The sequence below is a fragment of the Chiloscyllium punctatum genome, chromosome 4 (assembly GCF_047496795.1).
Source record: "Chiloscyllium punctatum isolate Juve2018m chromosome 4, sChiPun1.3, whole genome shotgun sequence".
Taxonomy (NCBI): domain Eukaryota; kingdom Metazoa; phylum Chordata; class Chondrichthyes; order Orectolobiformes; family Hemiscylliidae; genus Chiloscyllium; species Chiloscyllium punctatum.
The window spans coordinates 97,638,728-97,659,127 of NC_092742.1; the positions used below are offsets into that span (position 1 = coordinate 97,638,728).

General features: G+C 39.7%; 1 protein-coding gene across 9 annotated transcripts in view; it reads right to left on the bottom strand.

Annotated features, from left to right (window-relative positions):
• Window positions 1-20,400, bottom strand: part of LOC140476558 (neutral alpha-glucosidase C-like) — a 123,031-nt gene that overhangs the window by 85,939 nt on the left and 16,692 nt on the right. For 6 of the 9 annotated variants that reach the window (XM_072569344.1, XM_072569347.1, XM_072569346.1 and 3 more), the window contains exons 3-6: window positions 15,483-15,545; window positions 14,719-14,827; window positions 10,761-10,888; window positions 5,396-5,581 (exon numbers count right to left, since the gene is read on the bottom strand). In XM_072569344.1, coding sequence (XP_072425445.1) covers window positions 5,396-5,581; window positions 10,761-10,888; window positions 14,719-14,827; window positions 15,483-15,545 — 486 coding nt within the window. The remainder of the gene's footprint in view (window positions 1-5,395; window positions 5,582-10,760; window positions 10,889-14,718; window positions 14,828-15,482; window positions 15,546-20,400) is intronic. The other 3 variants (XM_072569350.1, XM_072569349.1, XM_072569351.1) reach the window with 3 other exon arrangements.

Consider the following 20,400-nt stretch of genomic DNA (forward strand, 5'->3'; position numbering starts at 1 on the left):
AATGAACTTGCTGACGGGCAGGATAAATCAAATGCAGATAAGCGATTCTTTTTCAGGTTGGTGAAATGTGATCAGTGGGGTTCCACAGGGATCAGTGCTGGGAGCACAACTGTTTACAATATGTATTAATGACTTGGAGGGAGGAAGTGAATGAATTGTAGCCAAATTTGTAGACATCACAAAAATAGGCAGTTTGAAAGAGGGATGCAAACAGTTTGTAGAGAATTATTGGTAGGTTAAGTAAAATAGCAAAAAGTTGGCAAATGGAATATAACATGGGAAAATGTGAAGATGCTCATTTCGGAAGAACAGAATATTATTTAAATAGAGAAAAACTGATGAAAGCTGCAACACAACGTGACCTTGGGATACTCATGCATGAAACACAGAAAGCTAGCACACAGGCACAGCAGGTAATCAGGAAGGTTAGTGGAATGTTGGACCTTATTTCAAGGTGGTTGAAGTATGAGAGCAGGGAATTATGTAACTGTACGATGTGCTAGTGAAACTAAATCTGGGAGGACTGTGAGCAGTTTGGTCCCTTTATTTAAGAAAAGATATAATTTCACTGGAGGCATTTGGATAAGTACATGAATAGGTTTGGAGGGATATAGGCCAGAAGCAGGGAGGTGGGACTAGTTTAGTTTGGGATTATGTTCGGTATGGACTGGTTGGACTGAAGGGGCTGTTTCTGTGTTGTCTGACTCTAAGACTAGAGGGAGCTAAGATTTATTGTTGAGGTTAATCTAAAATAAATAAATTGAAATATATAGAATCATGGAAGTGTCCAGCACAGAAGGAAGCCATTTGACATATTGTAATCAATGCTGGTCTCTGCGAAAGCAACCCACCTAGCCCCACTCACTCAATAAAAACTAAAAGAACTGCAAATGGTATAAATCAGAAACAAAAACAGACACTGCTGGAAAAGCTCAGCAGGTCTGGCAGCATCTGTGAAGAGAAATCAAATTAACGTTTCAGGCCGGTTCTGAGGAAGCATCACTGGACCCGAAACATTAACTTTGATTTCTCTGCACAGATGCCACCAGATCTGTTGAGCTTTTCCACCAACTTCTGTCTTTGTTTCCACTCACTCAACTTTCCCAGCTAACCCACAAATCTCTTCTTTCCAGACAGTTATCCAATTTTCTTTTGAAGGCTTTCATTGAAACTGTCTCCATCACACTCTCAGGGAATGCATTCCAGGTCCTAACTAGAGGAAAGAAAGTAGAAAAGACCCGAATTGTAACAGAACTATATGAATCTCTTTTATTTTTAATTTTCAGTCAGGCCATTTTGAGGTGACTAAAGTGATTGAAGCTCCCTCTTACTATATTGATAATTCAGATGCAACTCAGCTAGCCCCAACTCCTTTGATGGCCTAATATGAATGAATTCAACTTCTCAGTGGTGCCTACTACTAAACTGGAATGAGACTGGTAAACATATTCACATATTGGTAGCCAACAGAGAAGTTTAGGGTTGACCTGAATCCAGGTCCTAAAGATGTCAAACTCAGGGCACTATCCATCCCTCACTTGTGGCGAAGTCCAAAACAACAAAGCTTAATCTTAAAATCAGAACTTTCATGCTCAATGAAGTACCTCTTCACCTTTAGGAAAACTTGGAATTCTCTCCTCCTAAAAAGTATTAAAACTAAATCCGATTAGGGGGGAGTAGTTTCTCCCAGTGCTGGGAGATATCAATATTGCATTGAATTCATAGTTTAACACTAAACTACTTGGTACAACTACACATAATAGTTAAGCAATATTTCCTTACTATTCAATCGGTAAAAGATGGCAAGGTGGCTGAAGTGTTGCAGCTGCAATTAATGAAACAGGTGGACATCCACGATCGACAGCTTGCACATTTACAATAAGCACCTGCAGGTCAAGGAATTTTAGCTCAGAACTGATGAGCTAGAGTCTGAGCTTTGCTGTGATCCATCAGGGAGGAGGAAAGTTACCTGGATACTTTGTTCCAAAAAAACAATCAACTCCTTTGAAAAAGTAATTTAGATTTGGTCTGTGATCAAGGACAAGTGGTGTGACCATGATTGAGAAAGGTAACAGATGCAGAAGGTCGCAAAAGCAGAGCTTCGGCCTCTCCAATGAGCCAACAGGTTTGAAGTACTAGCAGCTTGTGCATGACAACAGGGATTGGCATGGAGGATAATAAAAATTAGATACAGGGAACCAGTTAGGTTAGGGGAGTCAAATGAAATACAAACATCGTAAGGGGCAGTGAAGTTAGGACGATAGATATGGTTTTCAGCAGGTGAGAATGTAAGCTCCATAAACTGTGTTGCCTAACTGTTCCAGGCTTATGATATCTCCTTCGGGCTAAGAGAAGTTGAGCGACAGAGAAAGGATCCGATTGGTGAGATCCTTATTGGTATCAATGACATACGTAGGGAGGAGGAAAGGTTCTATTGAGGGAAAAGGAACAGCTAGAGAATAAGCTAAAAAACAAAACAAAAAAGCTATCATGTATGCATTAATATCTGAGCCATGAGGAAATGGGTATATGGTAAGCAAATCTTAGCGGGACTTAAACATTTAATGATAAGTCCTAGGGAGTGTTGCTGAACAAAGAGACCTTGGAATGCAGGTTCATTGCTCCTTGAAAGTGGAGTCGCAGTAGATAGGATAGTGAGGAAAGCGTTTGGTATGCTTTCCTTTATTGGTCAGAGTATTGAGTTGGGAGGTCATGTTACGGCTGTACAGGACATTGGTTAGGCCACTGTTGGAATATTGAGTGCAATTCTGGTCTCTTTCCTATTGGAAAGATGTTGTGAAACCTGAAAGGGTTCAGAAAAGATTTACAAGGATGTTGCCAGGGTTAGAGGATTTGAGCTACAGGAAGAGGCTGAACAGGCTGGGGCTGTTTTCCCTGGAGCGTCGGAGGCTGAGGGGTGACCTTATAGAGGTTTACAAAATTATGAGGGGCATTATAGGATTATTATAGGATAAATAGGCAAAGTCTTTTCCCTGGGGTCGGGAAGTCCAGAACTAGAGGGCATAGGTTTAGGGTGACAGGGGAAAGATATAAAAGAGACCTAAGGGGCAACTTTTTCATGCAGAGGGTGGTACGTATATGGAATGAGCTGCCAGAGCATGTGGTGGAGGCTGGTACAATTGCAACATTTAAGAGGCATTTGGATGGGTATATGAATAGGAAGGGTTTGGAGGGATATGGGCCAGGTGCTGGCAGGTGGGACTAGATTGGGTTGGGATATCTGGTCGGCATGGACTGGTTGGACCAAAGGATCTGTTTCCATGCTGTACATCTCTATGACTCTAAGTAAGTTCAAAGAATTGAATGCATGGCTCAAAGATTGGTGTGGAAGAAATAGGTTTTGATTCGTGAGTCACCAGCACCAGAACTGGAAAACAGGGAACAATAATATCGCAACAGCTTTCACCTGTTCTGGATCTAGTGCCCTGATGAGTTTCATAATTAAGCACCGATAGGATATGGTAATCAGGGTGTGACAGGAAAGGAAACTGTATACACACAAGACTTAACCAACGAAGCTGGTCAGATTATGGGAGAAAGACTTTAGCAAAAGAGGAGCGTATGGGTGAAAAGAGATGTAGGTTTCCAAAGATAAATGTTGAGGCAATATGATTGTATATCAATATGCGCAAAGATAATTTGAGTGAGAACTGGAAGGGACAGAGAGTTTAATATCTTTAATATAACATAAAGTTATGTCCATTCAAGGAATTGTAATAAGTACTGAAGTTATTTATTTGTGCAGCATCAGCATAAAGCCATAATGTGGTGGCACAAATAAAGATACAGGAAATGCTTTAGCTCTAACTACCACTGAGAGCTATGTACACGTTAAGCGAGGTTGACAAATAAATATTCCAAGGTACAAAACATTTTGAAAAGTCACAAAGGAAAAGGATGATATTATGGACATCAATAAGAAAGGATCTTCAGTCAAAAAAAATCAGGAAATTGTGACAGCATGGTGGAGATTAGCATATTTGGATTTCCACAAGAAATGCAATAAAATGCCACACAAAAGATGAATGCACAAGGTAAGGCTCATTGAGTTGGGTAATACGTGCACATGATTAAAGGATTGTCAGGAAGTGGAAAATAGGGATAAATGGGGCAATTTCAAGTTAGTAGAAATGTGACTAATGGAGTGACATAAGAATTAGTTCTGGGGTTTTAACTGTTTACAAGCTACCTTAATGACTTTGGCAAAGAGATAAAGGCTGTTGTGGCACAGCAGTAATATCTCTACCTCTGCACCAGAAAGTTTCGGGTTGTGTTTAAGTCCCACCTGCTCTAACAACTTTGAACAGATTGGTTAAAAATATTTAGACATCGAGACAGAGAGTAATGTATTCAAGTTTGCTGATGATATAAATCTTCATGGGAACACAAGCTGTGAGGAAATAAAGACACTGCAAAGAGATAGACAGAATAACTGAGTGGTCAACAAGGTGACAGATGGAGTAAAACATTGAGGAGTGTGAGGTTATTCATTTTGTTTGTAAAGACAGAAAAGCAAAACTTTTTTAAACAGTGTGAAAGTTGGAAATGTTAATATTCAAATAGGCTTGGCTGTACACATATAAGGAACACAAAAAAAAAGCATGGAGGCACAGCAAGCAGTTTGGAAAAGAAATGGTGATTTGCCCGTTCTTGCCAGGGGATTAGAGTACAAAAGTAAAGAAGTCTTGCTACGCCAGTTTACTAAGACCACATTTGAAATGTTGCATGCAATTTTGATCTCAAATATAAAGAAGGCTTTTCTTGCATTTGAGGCAGTACAGTGAAGGTTGGTCGCACTGGTCTTGGGACAGGAAGGTTTGTCCTATGGTGGGTCTATATTCTCTGCAGTCTAAAAAGAATGAGAAGTAATCTCATTGATATATTCATGATTAAAAAGGGCTTGACAGGATATACTCTGAGGCACTGTCTCCCCTGGCTGGGGAAATGCATAAGAGCTGGTGGTTTCAGCATCAGGGAACAACTGGTTATGAAGCTGAAATTCTCTGTCTCAACAGGATTGTGGATGCATCATCAATGGATATATTTAAAGCTGAGAGAGACAGGTTTTTGGTCTCTAAGATCAGCCAAAATCCAAGCCATGGAAGCCTAGGTTCAAATAGCCAGTCTTTTCCTGCTCCTATTTCTTATATTCTCAAATTTCAAATTAAATTGTGGCAAATAATTTTTGTTGGGCAGGTGTTTTAGGACTTAGCTAAGAAGGGCAAGTTGAGTTAAGATACAGATAAACCATAATTTAATTGATGCAACAGACTTGATTGGCTGACATGGCTAAATTCCATCACTATCAGAAAATTTCTAGGCTACTGATTGGGATATAAATAACAGGAAATGAATTACAGCATTGGAAACTTACACTTCAGATTGTGACTTCTTACGCAGATGTTCAAAGTATAAATACCCAAGAGAATTCACACACATTGATACTTCACCATGATTCTGAATTTCCATTCGAAATGGCTTTGCTATAACCAATACGTGGGTGCATCCATTAGCTGCAGCCAGTGTTAAAGAAAGCCCATCATTACACACTACAGTCAGTCTGGAAAACACACAAAATAAATGCTCTAAAGAGCGTGCCATATTTACAAAGAGTTCCCATTTTAGAACATGGTCAGAAGGAAAATAGATATTTTCACAGTCAATAGCATATACAGATACTTAATGAATTGAAATGGCAGCAAACACTCATACTGGCATGCTACCTTAAAGGTACAAATTGCACAATATATTTAAACACAGTATATCCCTGACCTGCCAGGAATTGAAATGAGACATTAAAATCATGTTATAATGCAAATATGTTTTTCCAACATTATATTCCACTTTACTCCACTAACAATAAAACAATAAAATATAACAAATGCACGGTGCAACTCAAATTTACTCTCAGATCTGAAGCACAGTTGTGACACTTAACTGATAAATGAGCAAATCAAATTCTTAAAAATTATGGTCAACCTGACAACTGAGTCCCAAATAAAAAGAGGTTTGAGAGATTAAAAGTTCCATGTACACTTTAATTTATGTCAGTCACTTCTGGTGTCAAATGAATACAGCAACCACAAAATTAATAAATGCCACAGTACCAGAAGCGTCACAGCTTTTTCATTATTTTTATTTTATTCTTTCATTAACTTTGGTTTGGAGCTGAGAATTGAGAACTATAAGCTGAAAATGACTCTTGGACATTAGACAGAATCTTATGTTAAAAAAAAAGATCAAACAAGTTGATTTTTGTTTGTGTGGCCAGGCATGGAAGTTAATTGCAGATTGGTTCTTGATCAAAAAGTTCTACAGATAATTTGAAACCCGGGGAGAGCACTATGCTTAAAAAGACAGCATTAACAAGGTCAGTACCTCAGACTTGGTTCGAGCAAGTCTGGTAGAGGCCTTATGTTCAAGCAGATGGTAGATGTACATGGACAACACCACATGAGAAAGTTAGCCTGACAGCGAAAGTTCAGAAGTTTGAACTGGGTTTTGGAGTGTGTTTTCTGTCAGAAAGAAAGGGTGTTGATGAAACAGTGTGAAGGTTTGAAAGCTCCCTGACTAACCTCCCATGAACAGCTATTGGAAGTTCAGAGAACAGAAACTCATGATAAGTATAAGCTGACTTCCTCTGAGTGAACTAAAAATGTGGCCCTGATCGACATCTTCAGAGAACCAAACAAGAAACACTCGTATATATCTGTGGAACAATGCATTATAAACTACTTACAGAGTCATAGTCATAGAGATGTACAGCATGGAAACAGACCCTTCGATCCAGTTTTCTATTATTTATCTCTTAACTGTGTGTGTTTGCCAGACTGTCTTTTGTGTGAATGCAATTGAAAACAAAGGTTAAATCACAAACATTAATTAGATTACTGTGTTGTTTAATTTTACTCACTGAAATGACTATCACTCATAAATTGCTCAATCTTTGTTTAAACTACAAACCGCTGTCTAAAATAGATTATTCACAGAGTCTCGGGTTGGTTACTAAAAGTCTGGTTAGAAAACACTGGGGTCAACTTTAAGGGTCTTAGAACATTTCAATTTTACTGTGTTGTGAATACAAGGATAGAAGGTTGATTTGGTACAGCTATCTGTCTCTGTGTCGGAACAACAATATCAAAAAACCTTCAACAAAATCACGAATGCTATCCAATGTGATCGTGACAAAGTTATCCTCCTCCTCTCCTTGTTGTGTCTGTAGACTCTGAAATGGTCAACCACATTATCCTCTTCCAACGTTTCCTCACTGTCACCAGCATGGATCAGACTGGACTCCCCTAATTCAAATCCTCTCGACCCAGTTATAGTCAGCTTACTATATACAAGGACTTCTTTTCCTACTCTCTCTGATACTATCACTGGTTCTGGATGTAACTTTGCTCGCTGAGCTGGAAGGTTCGTTTTCAGACGTTTCATCACCCTACTAGATAACATCATTAGTGAGCCTCTGGTGAAGCACAGGTGGTATGGCCCGCTTTTTATTTATGTGTTTAGGTTTCCTTGGGTTGGTGATGTAATTTCCAGTTCTTTTTCTCAGGGGGTGGTAAATGGGGTCCAAAAAGTCAATATGTTTGTTGATTGAGTTCCGGTCAGAGTGCATGCTTCTAGGAATTCTTGTGCGTGTCTCTGTTGGCTTGTCCTAGGATGGATGTGTTGCCCAAATATAAGTGGTGTCCTTTCTCATCTGTATGTAAAGATACGAATGAGAATGGGTTATGTCTTTTAGTGGCTAGTTGATATTCATTATCTTAGTGACTAGTTTTCTGCCTGTTTGTCCAATGTAATGTTTGCTACAGTTGTTGCAAGGTATTTTGTAAATGACCACTACTCAGACCGCTTAGCATCATGGTAGGCCCGAAACTCACCAACACACTAAAACAGCAGCTAATGAACTTGAAAGACCCTAAACAAATAAAAGGCAAAACTAATGTAATTTACAAAATACCTTATAACAAACACTACATTGGACAAACAGGCAAAAAACTAGCCACCAGGATACATGAACATCAACCAGCCACAGAAAGACATGACCCATACTGGTATCTTTACATACAGATGTGGGAGGACACTACTTCCACTGGGACAACACATCCATCTAGAACAAGCCAAACAGAGACACGCACAAAAATTCCTCGAAGCATGGCACTCTAACCAAAAGTCTATCAACAAACACATTGACTTGGATCCCACTTACCACCCCCTGAGGAAAAGAACAGAAAATGACATCATCACAGGAAATGACATCACCTACCCAAGGAAACCTAAACACAAAAACAAAAAGCAGGCCATACCACCAGTGCTTCACCGGAGGCTCACTGATGATGTTACCTAGTATGGTGACAAACCATCTGAAAATGAACCTTGCAGCTCAGTGAGCAAACTTACGTCCAGAACATCAACCTAAGCTACAACTCTTCTCAAAACTTGCTATCTCTAGTGTTTCTCAAGAATCTATCTTTGACCTGCTTTTGTTTCTCATTTACATGCTGTGCCTCAGCAACTTTATCCAAAGGCAGAGAACTGGTTTTTACATGTCAACTGAGGACATCCTGGTCCATTTCAGCACTACCTCGCCCAAATAAGACTAATTCATGTTACTTCATCTAATGCCTTTTTCAAGTTCAACTGCCCACTCCATTACCTCAACAAAAAGCAGAGTTTACCCTTGCCTGTTCTGAAGATGTCATATCAGACTTGAAATATTAACTCTTGTTCTCTCTCCACAGATGTTTCCAGACTGCTGAGTTTCTCCAGCAGTTTTTTTCATAACTTTTAATAAATCTTTTTGCTCTTTTTCTATTTTTAGTTATTGCTTGTTTAAGCGTCTTATTTTTTTCTTGGATTATTGCTTTTAAAATACTTCTCATGGTCAATGTTAAAATGACTAGTCTGTAATCATGACATTTATTCTTTCCCATTTTGTTAATTCTCAAAGGCATATAATTATATAATTATTATGATTACATTAATTTATAATCCTCCAGTCCTTTGAACCACCCCAGTATCTAACACAACATCTCTGTAATTTCTACCTTCATTCACAGAATTCATAGAATCCCTACAGTGTGGAGATAGGTTACAAGTCCACATCGGCCCTCCAAAAAGTATCTCACCCAGACCCATTCCCTTACCCTATTACTCTACATTTTCCCTGACGAATGCACCTAACCTTTACATCCCTGAACACTATGGGCAATTTAGCATGGCCAATTCACCTAACCTGTACATGTTTGGACTGTGGGAGGAAACCGGAGCACCGGAGCACACAAACACGGTGAGAATGTGTAAACTTCACACATACAGTCGCCTGAGGCTGAAATCTAACCCGGGTCCCTGGTGCTGTGAGGCAGCAATGCTATCCACTGAGACAGTGTGCCACCATTAATTCTCTTCAGTTCCCTTAGTGTCCCTGGAAATATCTTATCTGAAGCTAGCAGTTTATTCAGTTGAAGTGCCATCAATCTTTCTCACAATTCTCTTTTATCCATTATTACTTCATCCAGTAACCTCACACTGCCTCGTCCGCTATAGCTTTGGCAAGTCCTTTTATTGAGTAAACAATAGCACATATCAGACTTTAGATGTGTACCTATCTCTAAGTGTACCATGTCTCTTGAGGAGAAGACGACTTAAAAGAAGTACACTTAACTCAATCCATAGAAGCAACCTATTTGGCAAACCCATTCAAGTCAGCACTTACCTTCCACATGAACAACCAGACAATCACATTTTTGTTTCCATATTCCATTCCAGATTTCAAATCCTATCAAATCATTTTCATTTACTGAATCAAATCTAATCCTGGATGCTGAATTTCTATCTCAATCAATAACCTTGGAAGTGAATTTGATAAGCTCACAACTCTCTGTATGAAAACTTTCTTCTGCCATCTGTTCCAACCATCTTATATTTGATCTAGCACCCATGGACCCACATTTTCAAACACTGAACGACTTCAACCAACTCCTTTCATTCATATTGTCATGATTTACAAAACTTGCATTATTATTATCACCTCATACATTCCATAGCGTAACAAAGAAGTATTTTTATTTTTTACCTTCATGTGTGCTTGGGCTCATATTTTATGCTGGGGTTTAGTATTTCACATTTGACATTTTCTGAGAGAAAAGTTAAGGTTGAATATTACCTCTTTACTTTGCCACTATTTACTGATATACAATTTGGCAGTTTGTAATCTAAGTAATGATGTGACAGAAGGTTTGTCCTATCACACAATCAAATAAATCAGATGGGATCATATAATACTAATGCATTGTGTGGCACGAATGTTACTTACCACTTGTCACCCCAAGCCTGGATACCGTCCAGATCTTGTTGCATTTGGACACGGACTGATTCAGTGTCTGAGGAGTTGCAAATAGTGCTGAACATAGTGTAATCATCAGCAAACATCCCCACTTCTAACCTTATAATGGACGGAAGGTCATGATGGAGCAGCTGAAGATGGTTTGGCCTAGGATACACTGAGGAACTTCTGCCGAGATATCCTAGAGCAGAGATGACTGACATCCAACAACCATGACCATCTTCCTACATGGATTAATATCAGGTAATGACACCATATGACACCAGATAATCATGTTAGAAACGCGTGAGAAAGTCAGGTCTAGCCTGCACATAAATTCATTGTAAAAGGCACTTTGACAAATAACAACCTTCCTACTAGACTTTGCTTGTTGCACCAGATATCTCACCTTTGTGTGACTGGTTCGTTAACAATAACATCAGGGACTTCATATCTCAGCTTCATTGGCTTCAACTCATTCACTTTTATCCTGATTACATGATCCTCAAGGGCAAAGATCTCCAAAAGGAGTGAAACCTAAAAAAATGTTTACAACGTTAATCACCCAGCACTGCCATTACAATTCAAAATAAATTCTTAACGAAGATATTAACTGTGCATAATGTACAAAGAATTTAAATCTAACAAGGCTTCTGGTTTCTAATGCTCACGTCTTTGCTCATTTAATTAATGGATTGTGATATTGCGGAAGTAACTTTCAACTGAGGCAATAATGTTGCAGACTGGATTGTCCACTCAGTACACAACCAGTCTACATCTCATTGATTAAGTGCACTTCATCTACCACCTTAATCATTCACTTCCTCCACAACTGACAACTACAGCAGTGTACCATTGGCAAGATGCACTGCAGCAAATCACAAAAGCTCCTTCAAAATGTACAACGTCTATTGCCCGGGAGGACATTGGCAGTTGATTGATGAAAACACCACCACCAGTAAGTTTTCCTTCTCATCAAATCCTGTCCTCACTTGGAACTATGTTGCTATTCCTTCAGTTACTTGACCATGATCCTGGAATTCCCTTCTAAATAGCACTGCAGATGTCCCTACACCTTAAGATTCACCATCACCTTCCTCAGGGCAACAAATACACATGCAACTAGTGAAGCCCACATCCATGAATAAATATTTCAAAAGAGGCCTAATCAATAATGAAGCTATCAAGTCACTCTTTGTGATAGACCACAGTATAATCAATGCCCTTGCCATCCTGTGCTGAAGACAGATGAGGGCAGATTTCCTTGCTTAACTTTGTTCTGATGACACTGGCAATGTTGAGGACTCCCACGTGACTCCCTCCAAACTGTATACAACTTTGCCACCACCTCGCGCCCTCATGCTAACCAGTGCGACAGCACATGTCTGGAACATTATCTTTCAAATATGATATGGTAAGTCAACTTATTGCTTGACTGTTTTCCCAGTTTTGGCAAAATACTTTAGTTGTCAGTGAGAAGGTCACTGCAAGGTCAACAGAGTTGGATGTGCTGTTGTCATTTATCACATCAAGTTCATTGCTGTGTGTTTTGTTCAGTCGTAATTGCTTTTAGACATCGTGGAGGTTTGGCATAACTGGGTGGCTTGCTAGGTCTTTTCAGAGGACAGTTAAGAGTCAACCACTTTGTTCCTGGTTTGGAGTCACATGTAAGAAGAATTATATGAGCTGAGAATTTTTTTTTGTTCTGGACATAATTGGTCCTTGATGTCAAATGTTATCAAGCTAAAGGGAGAGGCTGAATAGCCTGGTGTTATTTTCCCTGGAGCATCAGAGGCTGAGGGGTAGCCTTATAAAAATTTATAAAATCATGAGGGGCGTCGATAAGGTAAATAGCCAAGATCTTTTTTCTGGGGTGGGGGAAGTCCAGAACTAGAGGGCATAGGTTTAGGGTGAGAGGGGAAAGATTTAAAAGGGACACAAGGGGCAACTTTCTCATGCAGAGAGTAGCGCGTGTATGGAATGAGCTGCCAGAGGAAGTGGCATGGACTAGTTGGACCAAAGGGTCTGTTTCCATGCTGTACAACTCTATGGCTCCAAGACTATCGTTGGAGTCTGATTGGTTCTTTATGTCATGTTTTTCATACAGGTCAGTCAGCAACATTAAGGACTCAGCCACTGAAATTCAGGTAAGGATGGCATCTTTCCATTTGTAAAGGACATGAGTGAATAGATGGGTTTTATGACAATTGACAATAGTTTCATGGTCATCATCGTTGAGACTAAGACTTCATTCAAGATTTATTAATTTAATATAATTCCATCAGCTATCATAGTGAGAAATGGACTGGTGTCTCAGAACATTAGCAAGGGCCTCTAAACTATCAGTCCAATCACATAATCACTGTGCCAACACCTCTCACATGATTCTTTCCCCTATTCACACCATTAGTACTTTATGCATTTAATCCATTGCAACAGTGTCTATCATCTGCCAGGGTATTCTCCCATTGTTATCCTCTGCTCCACAGTTTCCTTTCAAAGATTACTTCACATCTTTTAACCATGGACCCATTTCCTCTCATGTACCAAAATCCATGAATGGAAAATTACAGGCAATATATTCAAATATTTTTGGCATGAAACGGTGCTAGCTGCAGATGCCTTTACCAGTACGTATTTGGAAAACTACCCCTTAAAAATTCATATCAAAGTGCTTAGAAGGCCCGGGTAAAAGCACATGGATTTGTAAAGGGGACTCCACGATCGGTTAACTTATGTCATTTTTGAAGAAACTACTGTGTCCAAAAGAAATGCAGTGGAATTTGTTCATATAGATTTTCAGAAGCTTTTGATAGGATCGTAAGGCTCGGAGAGAAAAGCATGATGGGAAGTAGATACTTATTTAATTTATAGGATATCAGTAAAGACAAGTGCAAGGGATCTGGGCTCATTTCAATAAGTAATTTGGATATGAGCAGATGGGTGGCGAATACAGTTTACAAAACGCTCCAGGATTTCTACCCACTTCCAATTCTGATCTCTTGTGCATTGCTAATTTATTCACTCCACTACATGTAACTATGCCTACAGCTGAGACACAAAGCTCTGGAATTCCATCCCTGAACATCACTATTGCTTTCCTTTTACAACAGTCCTTAAAATCTAATGTTGCAACCTATTTGGCAGCCAATTACTGGGGATTTCAACTTGAGTGGAATTTAGACCATAGCCATGGAAAAATGGATGGGAGTAGACAGACATAGCTTGAGTTTGCAGCAATCACAAGCATTGTGTGGCTAAAATTTACTGGTTACAACTTGGCGAGATTAACTAAAGATGTCCTTTGACTCGGGAAATATCAGGAGCATCATCAGAGACATCAGGTCTATAAGCAAAGAAAACGAAGTCATCACCAACTGCAATAAACAGCTGGAGAGGTGGGAGAATGCTATCTTAATACTACTCCAAGGAGAACACTTTCACCAAGGAAACATACTTGTCGTGGCAGGTCTGTATATGAAACACACAGCAAATCAGTTTAGCAAAGCTACTGACTCCCTTGAAACGAGCAAAGCTCCAGTTGCTGATGCTATACCGGCTGAACTCACAGGAGCTCGGCACTCCTACGTGAACTTGCCTGTCTCCGCTGGAAGGGAGAGAACTAGGACATGCACGCTACAAAGACTGGGGAAATGTACAAGAATGTAATCGAAAACAGCAATTGTGACAACTATCTGAATATCATGATATAAGCATTTGCTGTGCTAGCCTTGTCAGACTGCAAATCCTGGCTCAAAATATTTACCCCGAAACCCAATGTAGGAGCAAATTACTGCAGATGCTGGAATCTGTACTGAAAACAACAAATGCTGGAGATCACAGCAGGTCAGGCAGCAAACATGGACAGTAAGCAAGTTAATGTTGAGTCTAGGTTACTCCTCATCAGAGTCCTAATTTAAAGGCAATTTAGGACTTAAAAAATTAAATCAACAATTAAAAAATCAGAAACATAAAGTTAGTCTCAGTAATGGGAAATTACAACTTATTGTTGTAAAAAAGTCCACTCTGTCTCTAATGTCCCTCAGGAATGTAAATCTGCCAGCTTTATTGGATCTAGCTTACATATGATTCCAGATATACATAATATGACTGGTTCCTAACTGTCCTCTCAAATAGCCAAATAAGCTATTCAGTTCATGGGTAAGTAGGATGGGCCACAAATTTTGGTCTTGCTAGCAACATCCACATCTCATGAAAGAATGATAAAAATCCTAACCATTGTGTCACTTTGAAATAAACACCAGTAAGTTTATTATTCTGCATTTAAACATTTGCAACATTGAAGCATCATTCGACTGGAGATCAATGAGGGATTAAAGCAAAACCATTGCGACTTTGACATTAACCTTATTCTCTTCATTAAGCAACTGTAGTGTGGCTTTGTAGCTTGATAGTTGGAGAGTATCCAGTAAGGCATGATATGGAGAATTTCCTGGCAACAACTTCTTCTGACGCCTGAAGGGGTGGGAAAATAAGTGAAAAAAAACTACGAATTTATCCAGAGACATGTCAGCTTTCCACAGTGCTGATTATAGATTCAACTCCACTTGACCAGTGCGTGCTTGATGCAGGCACAAGGGTTCATTTCAGTAACATTGATATTCATCAAATAAAAGTCAAATATATAAAGAGAATGTACTGAAGAAAATCAACATATCTTTTCCAAACAAGTCATATCGGATTCAAAGCATGAACTATGTTTCTCGTGTCACAGATGCTGCCAGACTTGCTGAGTTTCTCCAGTTTCTCTGAATTTGTCAAATATAAACTTTGTTTATACTTCTGATCATCCTTAACTGAAGGAGCAGTCCAGTTTCCCTCTCTTGAGTCAGAAAGTTGAGTTCAAGTCCTCCTCCAGCTACATCATCTATAGGAATGATAGTGACATGCTATCTTAATTAATTTTACCAATTCTGAGTCCATTCCATACTGGAAATTGATTAATCTCATAGTTAAAGCTGCATATTGTTTGTTTACATGCTTTGGATAACCAGCTTGTTGTGGTTTAAAAACTACTGCTATCAGAAACAGCCGTTGCCTTGAACAGCTCAAAATCTTAATTAGACTCAACAGATTACTGAACTGATCGCCTCCAGCAACAGAGGTATACCTGTAGAATGCAATGTCCTCAGTTGTCTTGAACTTGTTGCTCTCAACTACTTCTGCAAGTGCACTGTCAGGGATAGAAAAAAAAATTAGTCTTGTTCGTGCTTCTATACAGAAGAACCTCAAGTGTTTGAAGGACATGGGTGGGGAGTATTTCATTTGGTTAATTGAATACCGGATAATCAAATGCTGGATAACCTTGTTTAGCCAAGCATCGGGTCCTTGCAAACTTGCCGGATAATCTGATATTTGGATAATCGAAAGCAGGATAATCAAGGTTCCTCTGTACTTAAAATACTTTAAGCAATGCAGTGTCCTCTATATTTAGGAGACCAAATTGGGTGGCCAATTCACAGAACACCTTCGTTTATATCCAAGCGTAGCCCCAAGCTTCTACTGCTTGCTATTTTAATTCAGCATTTTGCTCTCATGCCCACATTTTGGTCCTCACTGTACTGTTCCAGTGAATAAACCCATGCTTGATTAACAAGCTCTCTGATTTAGACACTTTACAGCCTTCTGAACCCAAGATTGAATTCAACAATCAGACCATGTACTCTGTTCCCCATTTTGATACTGTTATTTAGCCATGAGTTTGTTTGAGTGTTGTTCTTCATGGTTTTACTTTCAAACAGAACTATTAAGTATTCTGGCATTTACACTCACTCTGGACAAATGCTTAGTGAGTTTCCTGCAACTGTTACCATTCTTTTTTTTCTTTAGTTCTATGAGTCATACATTTCAAAAAAAGGCCCTTCAGCCCATCGAGTCTATATCACCAAAAATACACTAAACCTACACTTTCCAGCTCTAGGCCTATAGCCTTGAATGTTACTACACTTCAAGTGCTCATCTAAGTACATTTTTAAAAGTTGTGAGCTTTCCCACCTCAACTACCCACCCAGGCAGTGTATTCCCAACCTCTACCTGGGTGAAAAACATTCTGCTCAAGTCCCCTCTAATCCTCTTGTCTTTCACCTTAAAATTATAGACCCTTGCATTTGACACTTCAACCCTGTCCATGGCCCTCATTAACTTATATACCACAATCAGATTCACCCTCCAAACCTCCAGGAATGAATGCCCAAGGACCATCCTGCCATCCTGTAGCTGTGATGCTCAACGCCAGGTAACACCCTCACAAGTTTCCTCTGCACTCCCTCCAATGAAAGCAAATCCTCCCAATAGCGTGGTGACCAGAACTGCACACACAACTCCAGCTGTGGTCTAACAAAAGTCCTGTACAGTTCCAATGTAACCTCCCTGCTCTTATAATCTATGCCTCGACTGTTAAGGCATGTGCTGAAAATGTGTTGCTGGAAAAGCGCAGCAGGTCAGGCAGCATCCAAGGAGCAGGAGAATCGACATTTCGGGCATGAGCCTGTTAAGGCATGTGTCCAGTATACTTTAACTCCCCTATTAGCTTGCCCTTCTGCCTTCAGGGATCGGTGGACAAGCAACTCAAGTTCCTCTGAGCTTCCGAATGTCTTGCCATTCATTGAATACTCCTTTGTCATGTTAGTTCTTCTAAATTACATCACTTCACACTTATCAGGGTTAAGTTCCATCTGCCAGTGATCTGCCCAATCTGTCTATATCCTCTTGTAACCCAAGACTTTCTTTCACACTTGTAAACACCCGACTAACCTTAGTGTCATCTGCAAACTTACTTACCATCAACCCCACATTCTCATCTATAATTTATATATAATCAATGAGAGATCCAGAACTGGTCTCTGTGGTAGATCAGTGGGCATCAAGCTTCATACAAATAGACTTCTATCATTACCATCTGTCTCCTGCTAATCATCCAACATGCCAAGTTACCCTGGATCCCATGAGCTTTTACCATCCTTGTAAGCCTATCTGTGGGAATTTTTCAATGATGTAGCCACTCAAAATGATGGATTTATGAAAAATGGACAATAAATGAGGCATGCTGCGAAACTGAGACAAGCCTTGACCAAAGTGACTGAGCTAATCAACATGCTGCAGAATCCAGACTGGCTGGAGCTACAGAGTTTATAATTAACCCAGCAGTTGCAAACAATACAATATGTGCTTGAATTTGTACTAGATAGAATCAACCTGAATGCCATCCCCAGGACAATTGGAACCTTGAGTTGTTTACCAGACACAGGGGCGCCTCACATTCTTATTTGGAGAGAGCTACCTGACCTATGTGCACCCTACACCTCCAGGAATGGATGCCCAAGGACCATTCTGCCATCGACATGTCAACGTCCGATTGGGACCAATTAGTCAAGATGATCTAGTCCCAATCGATCTCTTGGAGGACACCGAAGACCCTCCCAAAAGGGTTGCAACAACTACTAAATATAAGAATAGCCGTAACACCACCTTCCGGAGCAGTAACTTGAGACCGACAACTGTGAAGAGAAGACAGTCCTGGGACCATTGGGAGAAGATGACCATTGCCATGTAGATCAAGGCCAACATCTAGTGTGGTGGTATATGATCATCGAGGGTTAAGTTAAAGCACAAGATAGTTGATGAGATTTATAGTGTAAATTGTTAGTTTATAGTGTATTTTGTTGTTATAGTATTAACTGTGTTAAATAACTGTTTATTATTAAAAGTTGACTTGCAGTTTCTTTGCTAGATATAGGAGTTAAAACATACTGTGTGGCAGGCGCAACAAATTGGCACCCCAGATGGGACCTCGATAAGAAGTCGAGGTCTGTGGAACATAATATTCCTTGAGATTTTGCCTGAACTGGTTGTTAAGAGGACAGTTGCCCACGAGAAGGCCAGGGATTCAAGTAAATCCAAGGGAATAGAAAGGTCTAAACTCAACTGTTCTTTGAAAGATAAAGCCAACAAGCAAATGACTGTTTCCTTTGTGCGTGGGATCCTTAGTCGAATAGGGAAGGTAAAACACCAAATGTCGGCAGAGACCTGGTGGGATTAGGACCGGAACATAGTGAAAGCCGTACCCTCAGTCTGATCCACCCCCTATACCCTTTAGTTAATCGAGAATGGCAGAGAAAGGCGCCAGAGTAGAAGATTGTCCCATATGGGAAAAGAAGCTAAGGCAATTCATTACTAAGAAAAAGTGGCCTATATGGGCAGAATGTTATTGTAGTGAAGAAAAGGGATCAGGATCCCTCAGACAAAAATATTGGGATAATTTTAGGAAAATATAAGGGAAGCTGGCTATCAAAGTTGAAAAGGTCGCAGCAATGATGTGCTGTTTGGAACGGAGCAGGAATTCATCACTGTATCATTGCTTCTTTTTGATTTTTATTGATTTTTCTTCAAAAAAATGACAGTAGAACAAGGTGTAATCACCAGCAATAAACAACTGTAAACAAAACCCTGACCACCCTCCCCATGGTATATACTTCCCCCAAAATACAAAAAGAGATAAAAAATTACAAACAACCCTAATAAACAAACATATGCAAAGCACAAAAACCATAATAAGTTCGACCAGCAGTAGGATGACTGCATTAGCAAAAGAAAAAAAAAGAAAAAAATTGCCACAATAGAAAATACCTCGGTCTGGAACAGTTAAAAAGACAACACCCTTAACATATGAAAGGAAAGGGTTCCAGATTTTTATAAAAGGAGCTAGATACGGATAATCTTTTCTAATTTAAGGAAGTATAGCACAATTCTAACGCAGTGTGTATGAGTAGGCAGAATTAGGGATTTCCATTTTAACAATATCAATCTTCTGGCCAATAGGCTAGTGAATGCTATCATGTATTTGCGGAGGAAGAAAGATTAGGTAAAGACGGTGACATCCCAAACAAAGTGACAATAGCATTAGGAGTAAGATTTTCGCCAGATACCTTAGATAAGGTGTCAAAGATATCAGTCTGGTATCTACTTAAAGAAAGGCAAAACCAGAACCAGAGCATATACTTTGCTGGTGTTTGTTGACACCGATCACATGACGGACACACCTCCTCAAATATTTTTGCAAGTCGAGCTTTGGTGTAGTGGGCAGAGTGTAGAATCTTGCATTGAATAAAACTGTGCACCCTTTGTAAAATCTCATCCCAAACATTACCTGGAATTACCTCTTCCAGATTTGCCTCCCAGACAGCTTTAACAGAATCAACAGAATCTGAGCATATATTATGAATGTTTGATAAATAGCTGAAAAAGCCCCCTTTAATGAAGAAAGCGATTCTAGAAAGATGAAAAAAATCAGAATCATTAGAAAGGGTGGGAAAAACCTGAACTACGGACAAAACTGTGAACTTGGAGCTAAGTAAGTGGCATTTAGGAACTGAACACCTATCAACTAATTGTTGAAAAGGTGCAAAAATGCCACCAACATATATATTTTTCACAGTTTTTATTCCTGACTTAGCCCAACCAGAAAAGGAACTGTCCACTAAAGATGGAGGAAAAATATCATTTGCCACCAACGGTGCCTTAGTAGAAAATGACTGAAAGCCAAAGTATCAGTTAAATCTAAACCAAATTTGAAGACGGGATAAAACAATTACATTGCTTGTGTAAATAGAGGTTGAAGAAAGGAGAGGTGAATACAATAAAGTCTACTATGTTACAGTACGGGTGGAATTTGCCTCAATAGTCAACCAACAGTCCACTGTGGGGTGGCACTATGGCTCAGTGGTTAGCATTGCTGTCTCACAGCACCAGGGTCCCAGGTTCGGTTCCAGCCTTGGGCGACTCTCTGTGTAGAGATTGCACATTCTCCCCGTGTCTGCGTTGGTTTCCTCCCACAGTCCAAAGATGGGCAGGTTAAGTGAATTGGCCATGCTAAGTTGCCTGTAATGTTAGGCGCATTAGTCAGGGGTAAATGTAGGGAAATTGGTCTGGGTGGTTTGCTCTTCAGAGGGTCGGTGTGGGTTTGTTGGGCTAAAGGGCCTGTTTCCACACTGTAGGGAATCTAATCTAATCTATCAAATTCGGAGAGCATC